Source organism: Triticum aestivum, chromosome 4A, assembly GCF_018294505.1.
Source record: "Triticum aestivum cultivar Chinese Spring chromosome 4A, IWGSC CS RefSeq v2.1, whole genome shotgun sequence".
Taxonomy (NCBI): Eukaryota; Viridiplantae; Streptophyta; class Magnoliopsida; order Poales; family Poaceae; genus Triticum; species Triticum aestivum.
In genome coordinates this window covers 594,461,264-594,476,372 of record NC_057803.1, presented here as the reverse complement: position 1 = coordinate 594,476,372, position 15,109 = coordinate 594,461,264, and the positions used below count along the sequence as shown (strand labels likewise).

General features: G+C 46.1%; 1 protein-coding gene and 1 pseudogene across 1 annotated transcript; one reads left to right on the top strand and one right to left on the bottom strand.

The window, feature by feature from the left end:
• Nucleotides 1–5,261: 5,261 nt before the first annotated feature.
• On the top strand, nucleotides 5,262–8,145 carry LOC123082456 (fe(2+) transport protein 1). The gene is made up of 2 exons (XM_044504784.1): nucleotides 5,262–6,006; nucleotides 7,376–8,145. Exons 1-2 carry the CDS (start codon nucleotides 5,350–5,352, stop codon nucleotides 7,829–7,831), a joined length of 1,113 nt encoding a protein of 370 aa, XP_044360719.1. The 5' UTR covers nucleotides 5,262–5,349; the 3' UTR covers nucleotides 7,832–8,145.
• A 2,131-nt stretch (nucleotides 8,146–10,276) lies between these two features.
• Nucleotides 10,277–13,764, bottom strand: LOC123083972 (fe(2+) transport protein 1-like; annotated as a pseudogene).
• Between the last annotated feature and the right edge of the window lie 1,345 nt (nucleotides 13,765–15,109).

Below are 15,109 nucleotides of genomic sequence, written 5' to 3'. Positions count from 1 at the left end.
ATATAATATGTTGATGTGATATCCTGCAAACGCACATGGTTTAGTTGTAGCCTTTTCGAAGTAAGAGTATAGATCCCATATGGACCACAGGAATTTAGCGTTGCTTCTTGTTGTGAATTATGGATTTGTGCTCTACTAGCCGTGTACTTCAATTGTACTCAGGGTGTACTTCAAAAGTTGCTTTCAAGTTCGACGCTTGGAGGTAAGTAGTGAGCATTGTAAAGTTTGTACAATAATAAAACCATTATCAGCTGCTGGCACCATGCGAGGGAAAAAACAAAAATGCTAGACTTACGCGCAAATTCTTATGTACTGAGCTTACGTGCCGACTTGTCCTATTCTTATTTGTCAAATTTTTATGTACGGTGTGTCCCGGCGGGATGGTTTCGTGACTTCCTGTAGGTGTAGCATTGCTCGAAAAAAAAAGATATGCTCTGTTTGCTAGATGATTGTAACAAGCTAAAGGAGACTGATCTTAGTTCTATGTGTGCAAAATGCCACTGTTGTTGCTCCCGAGCTCATGTGGATTCTGAATTTTCGATTCTTGTGTTTGTGTTCTGGGGTCTGTTTAGTGTTTATTGACTATGAGCCCACTGCCCACGTGAGTCCATTATCGACGCCTCGTTAAGAGGCGCTATGCTTTCCTTTTAGATTCAACAGGTTGCTAAGCGCGTGGTTCCATTAATGAAATTGACTGTCGTGTCTCCTTCACAACAACAACAGCAGCAAAAGCTTACAAGTAGAGTTAAATGGTCAGTATATTAACAGCGAAATCTACCACTTTTGTAAGGCTGAGGAGAAGAAGCAACAAATGTACTTAACTGTTTGGTTGCGACGTTGCTATCTTTCCATTCATTGCCTTGAAAGTTGAGGAATAGTGATCAAAGAAGCATTGGAGATGGAACGGACAAAAATTTAGTAGTTATATAACTAGAATTTTCACGAGAGGGTGGCTAACTCGGTTCTCTAACGCTGCCATGTTCCTGCTTCCCTTCTTCAAGTTCTCATAGGAGAGCGCAAATGTTTATACTTTTACTAGTCCAAATATTTTTCAAGATCCGGCTATTTAAGTCGGACGGCGAGGCAACCCTAGCCCCGCTGCCATTTCCCTCCTCTCCCTCTTCCAGTTCAATCCAAGATCGTCCTCTACCATGGTCCGGCAGAAGATTATCATATAATATGTTGATGTGATATCCTGCAAACGCACATGGTTTAGTTGTAGCCTTTTCGAAGTAAGAGTATAGATCCCATATGGACCACAGGAATTTAGCGTTGCTTCTTGTTGTGAATTATGGATTTGTGCTCTACTAGCCGTGTACTTCAATTGTACTCAGGGTGTACTTCAAAAGTTGCTTTCAAGTTCGACGCTTGGAGGTAAGTAGTGAGCATTGTAAAGTTTGTACAATAATAAAACCATTATCAGCTGCTGGCACCATGCGAGGGAAAAAACAAAAATGCTAGACTTACGCGCAAATTCTTATGTACTGAGCTTACGTGCCGACTTGTCCTATTCTTATTTGTCAAATTTTTATGTACGGTGTGTCCCGGCGGGATGGTTTCGTGACTTCCTGTAGGTGTAGCATTGCTCGAAAAAAAAAGATATGCTCTGTTTGCTAGATGATTGTAACAAGCTAAAGGAGACTGATCTTAGTTCTATGTGTGCAAAATGCCACTGTTGTTGCTCCCGAGCTCATGTGGATTCTGAATTTTCGATTCTTGTGTTTGTGTTCTGGGGTCTGTTTAGTGTTTATTGACTATGAGCCCACTGCCCACGTGAGTCCATTATCGACGCCTCGTTAAGAGGCGCTATGCTTTCCTTTTAGATTCAACAGGTTGCTAAGCGCGTGGTTCCATTAATGAAATTGACTGTCGTGTCTCCTTCACAACAACAACAGCAGCAAAAGCTTACAAGTAGAGTTAAATGGTCAGTATATTAACAGCGAAATCTACCACTTTTGTAAGGCTGAGGAGAAGAAGCAACAAATGTACTTAACTGTTTGGTTGCGACGTTGCTATCTTTCCATTCATTGCCTTGAAAGTTGAGGAATAGTGATCAAAGAAGCATTGGAGATGGAACGGACAAAAATTTAGTAGTTATATAACTAGAATTTTCACGAGAGGGTGGCTAACTCGGTTCTCTAACGCTGCCATGTTCCTGCTTCCCTTCTTCAAGTTCTCATAGGAGAGCGCAAATGTTTATACTTTTACTAGTCCAAATATTTTTCAAGATCTGGCTATTTAAGTCGGACGGCGAGGCAACCCTAGCCCCGCTGCCATTTCCCTCCTCTCCCTCTTCCAGTTCAATCCAAGATCGTCCTCTACCATGGTCCGGCAGAAGATTATCATATAATATGTTGATGTGATATCCTGCAAACGCACATGGTTTAGTTGTAGCCTTTTCGAAGTAAGAGTATAGATCCCATATGGACCACAGGAATTTAGCGTTGCTTCTTGTTGTGAATTATGGATTTGTGCATGCAAGTGATTGTAGACTACAAACAAAGTGGGGCCGGAAGTAAATAGTGATTTTGATGTAGAGCGATCTGAAAGTAAATAACATATAAGTAAATAGAAAACAACAACACTGAGTAACAAGTGGAAATCATAGAGGGTTAAGGTGTCCTCAGGGTGTCTGGAATCCCCATTGGTATGTTTCTAGCGCAACTTATGCATCTACATAATATGATCCGGATACTTGAGCCACTCTTGATGATTATGCTGGGCGGAGCCGGGTACAGTACACATTCTAGTCTGGGTAGACTTCGTGCCACACACGCCATCACCATAGTCTCCCACCTGCAGGTTATGACCAAGGTAATTAAGAGTTACCCCATGGACGCGGCCTCTCTAAGGGTTCTTCATAAACCCCCTATCAATTGCAAAGGCTTTTTATTGTCACCTTGAATTACCTTCACATCCGAATCTCTACAACGACAATGATACACTTCGTGGCCTTTCGGCGATAATGCTGAGTAGGGCCCCTTCACATCATCCATGAAGTTTATTAAACTAAGCATTCAACAGAGGATCTCATATCCAATATAACGTTTCAGCTTCTATACATACCAAGGTTCATCCATATCCCCAAGAATCAGGGTCTACTCACACATGGAGACAACAAACATCATAAGGATGGTGATGGAAAACGTGAATGAATCACACACGTAACAACTAGGGTTCCTGATGTTACAGTGAGATGGATGTGGATGATGATGGCAGTGGTGATGATGTTGTAGCCCCCTTGTGCTCGGTGGTGAAGATGGCGTTCTCCTCCTTGCCAGTTCCTCCTCCGGATGATCTCCAGAGGCTAGGATCCTACCTTCTGGACAAGTTTCTGGTGTCTCTGCGCGTCTGATCCCTGATCCGATTTAATACGGTGGAAGTAGTGGACAAGGCAGCGGCACATGAGTATCATACAACCGCCCATATGAGCGGGCATGCTTGTATGGAGCGTCGTCTTTTGCTCCGGAGGCTCCGCAACAACTCCTCCTTTGGCTGCTTTTCACCATTCTTTTATGGTAGATGATTATCACATTAAATACATGATTTCACTACCATTTTTAGAGATTCCTTTCCTAAATTATTATTTGCTCCAAAAGATGATACACGGAATACCGACAAAAAGAGGTGCGCGAACGCGATAAAACTCCACAAAGCCTACCATGAAGGCACAAAATAAGTATTGAAATCCTCACGTAAATTGGACACATCATCACACTTGAGCACCGAACGGAGATCCAAGCCAAGATGCTCGCCTCGAAGGAGGCACACAACGCCTGCGAGCTTGCGGTGATGGAGGAGGAGGAGCGGGTGCCAAAAGAGGACGTGCCAAAGGAGAAGCTGCCAGAGGAGGAGGAGGAGGACACTGCCATGGAGGATACGCGGACGAGGTGCCGGGCATGGAGGTCACCGATGTCTTTGGCATGGCAGAGGTGGATTTTGAGACGTGTTGGTTTGCCACAAAGGCGACCGCAGTGTTCGAGGCAGAGCAAGCCGCCATCCTTGACTCGATTCGGTCCAACCGGGAGATGGCGGCCAATCAACACCGTATCTACCTCGTGGACGTGAGGCTGGAGTAGCTGTTCGCAGACCTCTAGGATGATGACAAGGAAGATAAGCCGGAGATGCTGCCCGCCGCCAATGATCACGAGGCCAGTCCATCCGGCACGGGAGTCATCTACATCTCCAACAATGAGTAGAAGTACATTAGTTTCTTTCAAATGTAGATCGTTTGATCTAGTACGTAGATGAATTCCACATGACATGCATGGTGTAGTATGGAAATATGGGTTTACATTTGAGGATTGTGCTTGCAACGTCGTCGATGAAATGAGGGGTTACTTGCTCCTGTCTGTGGATGTGCTCGAATACGTCTGCGGACATATGAGGTCGGATTGAGGGTTGTGATTATAGATGCTGCGTGAATATCAGGTGATACCGTATGCTCCCATGACACCAATTTAAAAAAAAATCAAATTTAGATGTTTCAGAAATTTTAAAAAAAGAAGAAGTGGATGTTCACAACACATGTGTCTACAATCTGTAAAAAAAATCAGATCAAAGTTCAAAGTCAAATTACATGTGTAGAAAAAAAGATAAATTCAGCATAATAGTGTCAATAAAGACAAAAAGCATGAATAGTGTCATAACCTACATTATTGACATCCAGTTTTGTCTTTTTTGTTTCTCTCTGTGTACTTTGTATTTCGGTCTGAATTTTTTAAGGTTTGTACACATATGCGTTGTCAACGCTCACATCTTTTTGGAATATTTTAAACCTTTTAATTAATATTTTCAAATTGGTATCATGGGAGTATACACGTGATGGTATCACCCGATATTCTCTCTGAAGATGCTTTTAGGGCATCTACAATGGTTGATAAGATAATATTATCTTAAGTCTTTCATGTAATTTACAGATGACAAAAAAACATATCTACAAAGGGTCATCTCTCAGTGTTATTTCAATAACTAGCTATTCGTAAAAATATGGTGAGACATATTATGCAAAAAGATTATCTTTTGTCTTCTTTTAAATATGAGAAGACAAACTTTTTTTTTAATTTTTTTTCTTTCATCTCATCATTTATCCTACGTGGCATTTTTAAAATAGAACCATTGTACATGCTCTAAGGTAACCCACGTACACCGCGCGGGCTAGTTGGAAGGATCACTCTGGTCTCCAGCTTCCATCAACTCCAAACTCTATATAATCCCGCCATCTACACATCCTCAAACCACACTACTCATCATCATCGGCAATCAGTGCTAGTAAAGCAGTTAGCCGTACGACAAGTACAACCAGCTCCACACCAAAAGTAAAGAGGAGACGCACGGCGGGATCGAGCAATGCCGTCGTCGCAAGCCCTAGCGCTCGTCTCGCTCTCGCTCGCTCTCCTGCTCTGCTGCACCTCCCCCCTCCTCGCCCATGCCCAGACACCGGCGACCGACCCGGCGGCCGACGTCTGCGCCGCCCTGGCGACGGACGACGCCTGCCACAACGTCCCCAAGGCGCTGCGCCTCAAGCTCATCGGCATCCCGACCATCCTCGTCTCCAGCGTCATCGGCGTCTGCCTGCCGCTCTTCGCCAAGTCGGTGCCGGCGCTCCAGCCCGACCGCAACCTCTTCTACGTCGTCAAGGCCTTCGCGTCCGGGGTCATCCTCTCCACCGGCTACATGCACGTGCTCCCGGACTCGTTTGACAACCTCAACTCGCCATGCCTCCCCGAGAAGCCCTGGAGGCAGTTCCCCTTCACCACCTTCGTCGCCATGCTCGCCGCCGTCTTCACGCTCATGGTCGACTCCCTCATGCTCACCTTCTACAACCGCAAGAAGACGGGCCAGGATGCCGGGGCTCCCAGCAGCGCCGCCGTCGCCAACCTCGAGAGCCCGGAGCCGGAAGCACACTGGCACACCCACGGTCACGGCCACGGGACGGCGTTGGCCAAGCCCGACGACGCCGAGGCCGGCCAGATGCAGCTCCGCCGGAACCGCGTCGTCGTTCAGGTATATAATCTTGTGTGTTGCACTCGCACAATTAATTCCCGCTTGCACACCGTCGTTCAGATGGTTTTCAACTCAACCATGGATCCATGCATGGCCGCCAATCAAATCTCTCAAGGACCGGCTCCGTACGCCCGTGCTGTACTTTTTCTTAGTTTTTACGCCATAGGTGCCGGCCGATCGACTCCAAATGTCGAGGCCTACGCGCCTCGTTGACTTCATCTCACATGGAATATTAAATATGTAGATCATCTCCGTGATTGCATCAGTACTTAAGATTGTTTTCGTCTCAGTGCCGTACTTGGTTGTCGCGGCTAGCTAGAGATCGACAACGAACTGAATCAAACATAGTGGCTAATCCTCCATTTGTCTAGCTACCTAATAGTTTATATATGATGTGAACATCCAGATAAGTTTTAATTAGCTCAACTAAGTTACATGCATGCATCATGTTTGACTTTAGTTTGCCAAAAACAATCAAGCTTACCAAGCATGACCACGCAAATCTGACCTTCTACTTCCTGAATGGCTACTAACTGAGGCTTCATGCATGTAGCTACCTCCTTAGGCTGGCCATAGTGGGGGTAACATAACTAGTATCATATAATTAGGACTCGCAAACATGCTTACGTGGCAGGAAATTAAAGAAGAGAGAGAGGTTCATAGTAACATAGGTAGATATGGTAACATAATAAATGTTATGCTACTATGCGTCATGCATGGCAATAAATGAGACCACCTATGATACTACTTTATTATAGTATGCACTATGGATGTAGTATCATACACTAGTATCATATGCATGATACTAGTATATGTTACTCCCCACTATGACAGCCTTATATTAGTTATTAAGCAAATACAATGACTTAGTCCTGGTTTCTCTAAAATTATTGTGAATTGTGACTTTCTGCGTAGGGGAATCCTTTTATTCAAGAGTAGGCATGTACTCTACTGTAATGTGAAGACAACTAGTACTCAGAAAGTCACAATTCACAATAAAAATGAAACAAAATCTTGAAAAGTACAGTCAGCACTTTAAGCTTTCTTTCCGAAACAAAATCATGCACAGAGCAGAAATTGCCACTGCATCCGTTTCAAAAAGAAGAAGTTTTCTAGTTCTTGTTATTCAATATTGACGTATAAATGCATAGCCCGTCTTTCTCCATCAGCTTAAGCTTTTAGATGAACTGGTTGGTGCGTGCAGTTTTAAATGATATTGAAGTCAAGAGGTCTTGAGTTTAAGACACGACTGACATATAAATGCATAGTCCACCTTCAAAGCTAGAGCTTTTGGATGAATTAGCTAGTGCTGCAGTTCTACACTCAAGTTTCTATGGATGCTTGATTAATTTTGTGCATATATGTGCAGGTTCTGGAGATGGGCATCGTGGTGCACTCGGTGGTGATCGGGCTGGGCATGGGGGCGTCGCAGAGCGTGTGCACCATCCGGCCGCTGGTGGCCGCCATGTGCTTCCACCAGATGTTCGAGGGGATGGGGCTCGGCGGCTGCATCCTCCAGGCGGAATACGGCACCAAGATGAAGGCCGGGCTGGTCTTCTTCTTCTCCACTACCACGCCGTTCGGGATCGCGCTTGGGCTGGCGCTCACCAAAGTGTACCAGGACAACAGCCCCACCGCGCTCATCGTCGTCGGCCTGCTCAACGCCGCCTCCGCGGGCCTCCTGCATTACATGGCGCTTGTCGAGCTTCTCGCCGCCGACTTCATGGGGCCCAAGCTGCAGGGCAGCGTCAAGCTCCAGCTCATCTGCCTCACCGCCGTCCTCCTCGGCGCCGGCGGCATGGCCGTCATGTCCAAATGGGCGTGAGTTAGCGCGCCCGCGCGGGAACGTGCCTACTCGTCCAGCCTCGTCGATCGCGCTACATTATCATGTGCATGTGTGTTGCATCGCGTGTGTTTGCTCCCTAGTTCATAGAGTAGTAATTAAGCTTGCTTGATCGATCGCTCTCAGCTAGCATCTCTCCTATCTCTGTAAAGAAATATAAAAACGTTTAGATCACTAAAAACGTTCTCATATTTCTTTGATGGAGTACGTTGTAGCAATCTTAATGTTGATGTCCACCGGACACCTGTTATAGTACTACTATGTGTGTACAATGCCATTGCTTTTCTGGTAATGTTAACTGGGCTGTCGTGTCAAATTATGTTCCTTGTCTTTTTTTCTTTCTTTAATGAAAGGGTAGTGCATATTAACTGCTGGCTATCTTTTTGAAAAGCTGGATACCTGGCCACACAGTTATTTTTTTTAATTTTAGATAAAAATAACTCATGGTCCCATCAAGACCGTACACAACCAGAGTATCAGGATATTTATCCTCATCCCATCTAGCCCGGTCCTCATGAAAATTTGAAACATGAGTATTTGTTAGAATACAACTTGTAATAGGATTATGACTCCTACTCGGTTTATAATAAGACTAGGTAGGTGCGGCTTAGCTCTTATATATACTTCTTGTACCGGCAAAATATTTTATTTTTTCGAAAAGGAGGTATACCCCCGGCCTCTGCATCTCACCGGCAAAATATTGCATCAACAATTATTCAGTACAATTCTACATGGTATCAGACTTTCGATCCTAGGGAATGGCTAACCCGCCAGCCCCACCACCGCTGCCGCCACCCGGCTACTTCAGGCGGGGCGCCACCATCGTCGCCGCGGCCACGGCCTCCTCCGCCTACCTCTACTCTAGCTCTACCTCCACCAATACCCCCTTCCATCTCCTTCACCGACACCATCTCCGGTATTAGCCCCTACATCCCCGTAACCCTAGACCTTGCTGCTCACAACTACATCCCCGTAATTCTAACAAGTGGGATCATGAGCAATGTTCGATTTGAGAATGCGGTTGTTGATCTGGAGGAAAAGATTCGATGTTGTGGTCAGGGAATTGTGTGCATGAAACTCAAGATACGCCATGAGTCAATTAAGCGATCTGGAGAAGCGTGCACCGATTTTCGGGGTGATCGATTGGGAGAGGCAATTTCGGCAGATTTGATCGGATGGTGCTTCTCGGCCATCTGAAAACGGTGTCATACGCGTAAGCGTGGAGCAGCAGGAGATCAAGCAGCGCAAGGAAGCATGCGACCCAGGGCATGATCTATGATGGCATATGGATACATATACACCATGAGGAAAGGTAACATGAGACATCTACAGATGCCCCATGAGAAAAAGGAAACATGAGGCATCTGTAATAGAAAATAAAGACTCTAATACATATGCATCTCTACTCTTCACTCAAACATTTTCAGCTTTTTACACCAGACCATATTTTTTCTCCCCAAACACCCGCCTCCTGCAGAGGATCCCGCTTTCCCCATCCAAACCTAATTTTTTTGACATCCGGTCCTACATGACATGTGAGGAATCACACTGAGACTATGCATTTGTCATGCCCTCAGTGGCGAGGGGCAGGCTAACAGCAGGGGATCTGACGAGCCAGCGGCGGCGGGAGCGTGCAGCGGCACAGCAGCGGTGGCCACCGCGTGCAGCAGTAGCGGGCAGCAGCAGCGGCCACAAGCAACTGCACAATGACGGCGCAACCAAGGCCGGAGCAGCCACGACCGGTCCCACCACGCTGGCATACGCAAGAACTTGATTGCTTTTCTAAAAAAACTAACAGGACCGATTGCTTTTCTTAAGTTACAGGGACTTGATTGCGTATTGTCTGCGTAGATATTCCGCGTTGACATGACATGTGGGTCCAACCGGTCAGTTTTGTGCTTATTTGCGGCTTAGTTTCGAATCAGTGTGATTTGTTACTCACATGGCACATAAGTGGTGATCTTTTGTGATTTTTGGCAAAAACGATAATTTTGAAGTGCCCTAGCCACAAATGTGATAGTTTTGAGCAATTTACTCGTCAAAATTGGATATAAGAAGTGTTGCATAATGACATGTGGAGCACGTTTGAAATTTTTTCCGTCCTTTACGGGCATTTGTACTAGTTCAATAATAAAGAAACAAAGAAAAGGAACATAATTTGACACAACAGTTCAGTTGACATGACCAGAAAACCATGACATTTTTACCCATAATAGTAGAACAGTACATCGTGTCCTGTGGACATCAACATTAGGATTGATCGAATGTAGTAAGTGATGCTAGCAGAGGAGATCGATCAAGCAAAACTTAATTACTTCTCTAGGGAGCAATGCATAGGCTCATAGACACAAGATACATTATCCTAAAAAAAGACACAAGATACACGTACATCAACATAAAGTAAAGTGGGGTGCGGGATCGACGCAGTCATGCCCATTTGGCCATGACGGACATGCCGCCGACGCCCAGGAGGACGGCGGTGAGGCAGATGAACTGGAGCCCCCTGCAGCTTGGGCCCCATGAAGTCGGTAGCGAGGAGCTCCACCAACGCCATGTAGTGCAGCAGCCCCGCGGAGACGGCGTTGAGCAGGCCAACCACGATGAGTGCGGTGGGGCTGTTGTCCTGGTACACCTTGGTGAGCGCCAGCCCCAGCGCGATCCCGAACGGCGTCGTGGTGGAGAAGAAGAAGACTAGCCCGGCCTTCATCTTGGTGCCATACTCCGCCTGGAGGATGCAGCCGCCGAGGCCCATCCCCTCGAACATCTGGTGGAAGCACATGGCCGCCACCAGCGGCCGGAGTGTGCACACGCTCTGCGACGCGCCCATGCCCAGCCCGATCACCACCGAGTGTACCACGATGCCCATCTCCAGAACCTGCATTACGCGTAGAAATTAATCAAGCGTCCATGCACGCTCCCTGGAAATAACTATAAGTAGACGTGGCAAGAAGATACAGTTTAAACTTTTTTTGAGGGGAAATTTCTGCTATGTGCCTCACTACGTAGAAATTTCCCCTCACTACGTAGAAATTTCTAATAATTCTTAAGTAGTGATAAAATTATGCACAGAGATGATATAGATATCACGGCAGATAATCAGAGCGGCTGCTCACTCGATGCTAGGCAATGGGAGGACACCCAATTTTGGGAGGATAGGTGGCTGAATGGGCAGAGGATTGAGGAGCTTGTGCCGACCTTATACGCTCACGTTAAAACTAGGGTAAGATCAACCCGCGCGCTCGGTCGCTCAGGCTATGAAGATGCTGCATGGGCAAGGGACGTGGGACCGGAAGTAACAACGCCCATGCTAAATGAATACCTGACACTATGGATGCGGACTATGAGGGTGGAGCTCGACCATGCATAGCAGGATACCGTTGTTTGGTCATGGGAGACGAACGGCTGCTTCTCGACGAAGTTTGCGTATGTTGCCAAGTTCTGGGGCAGGAAAGTTTTTTTTTTTGAAACGAAGGCAAAAGATTTGCCTCTTTAATTAAATAAGGGAGAGAATAGTTTAGAGTTTTTTACAACGCACTCACAAATGCGGCATGTCAATTACTCGGACACTATGATGTTCCCTAGTTTTTTTGCGCCGGCGGTCACTCATAGTTTTGCATTTTCTAGAATGTTGGAAAGAAGAATCGTCGGCGGTGCGCTTTTGTGGCGGAAAACGCGGGCGTTTCTCTCATTCCAAATTACCCAAGAAACGAGCATGGTGAGGAAGGCCATTGCGTCTCGGTTAGGAATATTATTGTCGGTTCTTTTTTGCCACCACGCGTTGACAGTTTCATCCAAGTGCCACTCGGAGGTGTCCATGGGGCAGGGAAGTTATCCCAACGGCAGAGTTCACCTAAATGTCTAAGGCTCCACTTCAATGCTGCTTCTTCACTTGGCTCGTATTCAAAATAGATGTTGAACTTCCGACCGGCTAGTGCGGCGTGGATTGGACCATCAGGAGTGATGCCCCTTGTGTAGCCAGGAAGAAGAGAGCATCAACCACCTGCTGCTCCATTGTGTGCTTGCACGCGAGATTTGGACTGCGATCCTCCATTCTTTGGGCAAACCAGAGTGGTTGCCGGCAACGGGTGAGAGCCTCTCGGACTGGTGCAGAGATAAGGGAGGCAACTATAGCACCATGTAGGTGCAGAGTTTGGTATCTCAGGGTGTAGGAGTTTATTCACCTGATGCAAAGATGTTAGGCAAAAATGTAGCGACGGTGCTTTGGAGCGGTCTTTTGTTGTAGCATCCTGTAGGTGCAGTCGAAGTGCCTCAAGATATAGGAGTAGTTTTTTTCATGATGCATATGTTAGGCATCGAAAAAAGTTAAGTCTATATGAAACTTGATTTGTATGCTGTGACTCCATCCTAGTCAGGCAGCGGACAGTTCAAAAGGAATACAAGTGCACTATCCATCCTAGTCATGTTTTTTTAGGCGTTTCATCCTAGTCATGTGGGAGATATAGAAGCATCGCAACGCCGTAGTCTTCGTGCCATCAAAGAACTATGTAATCCTTAGGAACGGCAAGGAGGGTCGAACATGAAAGCAAGTGGGACTGATGAAAGACGAGCTGAACAACTTCTTTCGAGAAGTGGAAGGGTGGGCTACATTGGCGAGTTAGTTGGTAGACTAGCGTGGGCGTTGTGTTGGTGTTCATTTACTTGTAACACTAACATAGTTGGTAGACTAGCGTGGGCGTTGTGTTAGTGTTCATTTACTTGTAACATGAGGGTGCTTGGATCCAAGAGACTATTTTTAGTCTGACTAAAAATAGTCTCTTTTAGAGGCTAAAGTTCCAAGCATCCCTGACTAAAGAGAAGCTAGGACTAGTCTTGAGGCTAAAAATTTTTAGTCATAGGAAACCTACTAAAATATGTATTAGCCCTCTCTCTCATCATTTAATGCCTCTCTAACACATGCGAGTTCTGGATTGGAGGGTTTGGAGGATAATAAATGCTCAATAACTTGATTTTAATCTCTTTAGTATTTGGATCCAAGCTTGGGTGAGGCTAGCAAGTTTTAGTCCCACTACTTTTAGTCATGGGACTAAAACGTATCCAAGCACCCTCATAGTACGCATACTAAAAAAATCCATGTGAGGCAAAGTCAACCAGGCACCTAGGTCTGGCCATTTGGAGTCTTTGATTGGCAGCCATGCATGGATCCAAGGTTGAGTTGAAAACCGTGTTAGATTCAATTAGAAGTATGAGTTGGTTGGTTAGTGAGAGCAAGTGGGAATATTAACTGATTGTGCAAGTGCAAACACAAGACTACATACCTGAACGACGACGCGGTTCCGGCCGAGCTGCATCTTGCCAGCCTCGGCGTCGCCGGGTTTGGCCAACGCCATGCCGTGGCTGTGCCAGTCTGCTTCCGGCTCCGTGCTCTCAAGGTTGCCGACGGCAGCGCTGCTGGGAGTGGGAGCCCCGGCGTCGTGGCCCTTCTTCTTGCGGTTGTAGAAGGTTAGCATGAGGGAGTGGACCATGAGCGTGAACACGGCGGCGAGCATGGCGACGAAGGTGGCGAAGGGGAACTGCCGCCACGGCTTCTCGGGGAGGCACGGCGAGCCGAGGCTCGCGAGCGAGTCCGGCAGCACGTGCATGTAGCCGGTGCCGAGGATGACCCCCGACGCGAAGGCCTTGACGATGTAGAAGAGGTTGCGGTTGGGCCGGAGCGCCGGCACCGACTTGGCGAAGAGCGGCAGGCAGACGCCGATGACGCTGGAGACGAGGATGGTCGGGATGCCGATCAGCTTCAGGCGCAGCGCCTCGGGGACGTTGTGGCAGGCGTCATCCGTCGCCAGGCCGGCGCAGACGTCGTGGGCCGCCGGCGTCTGTGCATGGGCGAGGAGGGGAGAGCTGCAGCAGATCAGGAGGGCGAGCGAGACGAGCGCTAGGGCTCGCGGCGACGACGGCATTGCTCGATCTCGCCTTGGCTCGGTTGCGATTTAGCTATCTAGGCGGCCGTGCGTCTGGGCTAGCTGTACGGCTAGCTGCTTTGCTAGTATTGATGATTGGTTGATGATGATGATGAGTATTGTGGTTTGACCATCCGTAGCTGCCGGGTTTATATAGAGTTTGGATGAGTTGATTGATGGAAGCTGGAGACTCGAGTAATCCTTGCACTTGCTGGGTTACCTAACAAACCGTATTTGTTTTTGTTAACGAGTAAAATACATTGAAGGTCCTAAAAGTATTTCAAGTGTGTTAAGTAGGTTTTAAAAGTTTGAAATCGTTCACCGCGGGTTCTATATGTGTATTTTACCCGTGACTTTTACGACCTACTTCACACACATGAAATACTTTTAGAACCTGCGGTAAACGACTTACACACATTTAGGATCTAGGGTCAACGATTTTAAACTTTTAGAACCTACTTGACACACTTGAAATACTTTTATGACCTCCAGTGTATTTTACTTGTTGTTGGCGGCAGAGGGCTTATCAAGCCTGTTAAAAAGCCAGTGTGAATCATCAGCTTTTCAAGGATTAAGGGTGTTCTTCAAGGCAGACTCGGTGAGTGCGTATCATATAGTGCTACATACCTATTGCAGTGCCCCCTGCCAAAATCTCTATAATCTCTATATACGATATTTATGATGTACGGATATATGTGAAAAACCAGGACAAGTACATTTGAAAAGTTATTCATATTCTCATTTTAATATGAACCATAATATCTGGGGAATGTCAGATCTGAGGGATCTCCCAATGAAGAATTCGTTTGTACCGAGAGGGTCAATCCACCAAAATATTCCCTTGTGTGAAACGACCCCTCCTTGCCGAAAAAATAACGTCGCAAGCAAAAAAAATGGGCCAAAAAAGCCTAGTTTCAGCTCCACAAAAAACAGGCCTTAGAAAAAAAAACTAATGTTTTTTCACCCAACTTAATTTTTGTTGCGCCATCCTTTTATAATGAAACTATCGCATAGCCAGCGATTCAAAAAAAAAATACATATATTGTATGTATTTTACGTGTCTAGATAAAAAAGAACTAGCTACAGAAGTTGCCGTGCATCTAGATAATAAAGTGCCACATAATCCTGATTTCAAACATACAAAGTGTATGTTGATAAAAATAATCTAGATAGTTCCCGTATTGTAGATAATAAATTTGCCATGAATGTAAAAGTACCATGTCCAGCAATGCAATTTTACATGGCTAGGGAAAAAATAAATTTGTCATGTCAATAAATTTGATAGGATATAGAAAAGCTATTTTACCATGGTATGTTAAAAAAATTATCATGATAAGTCCAATAA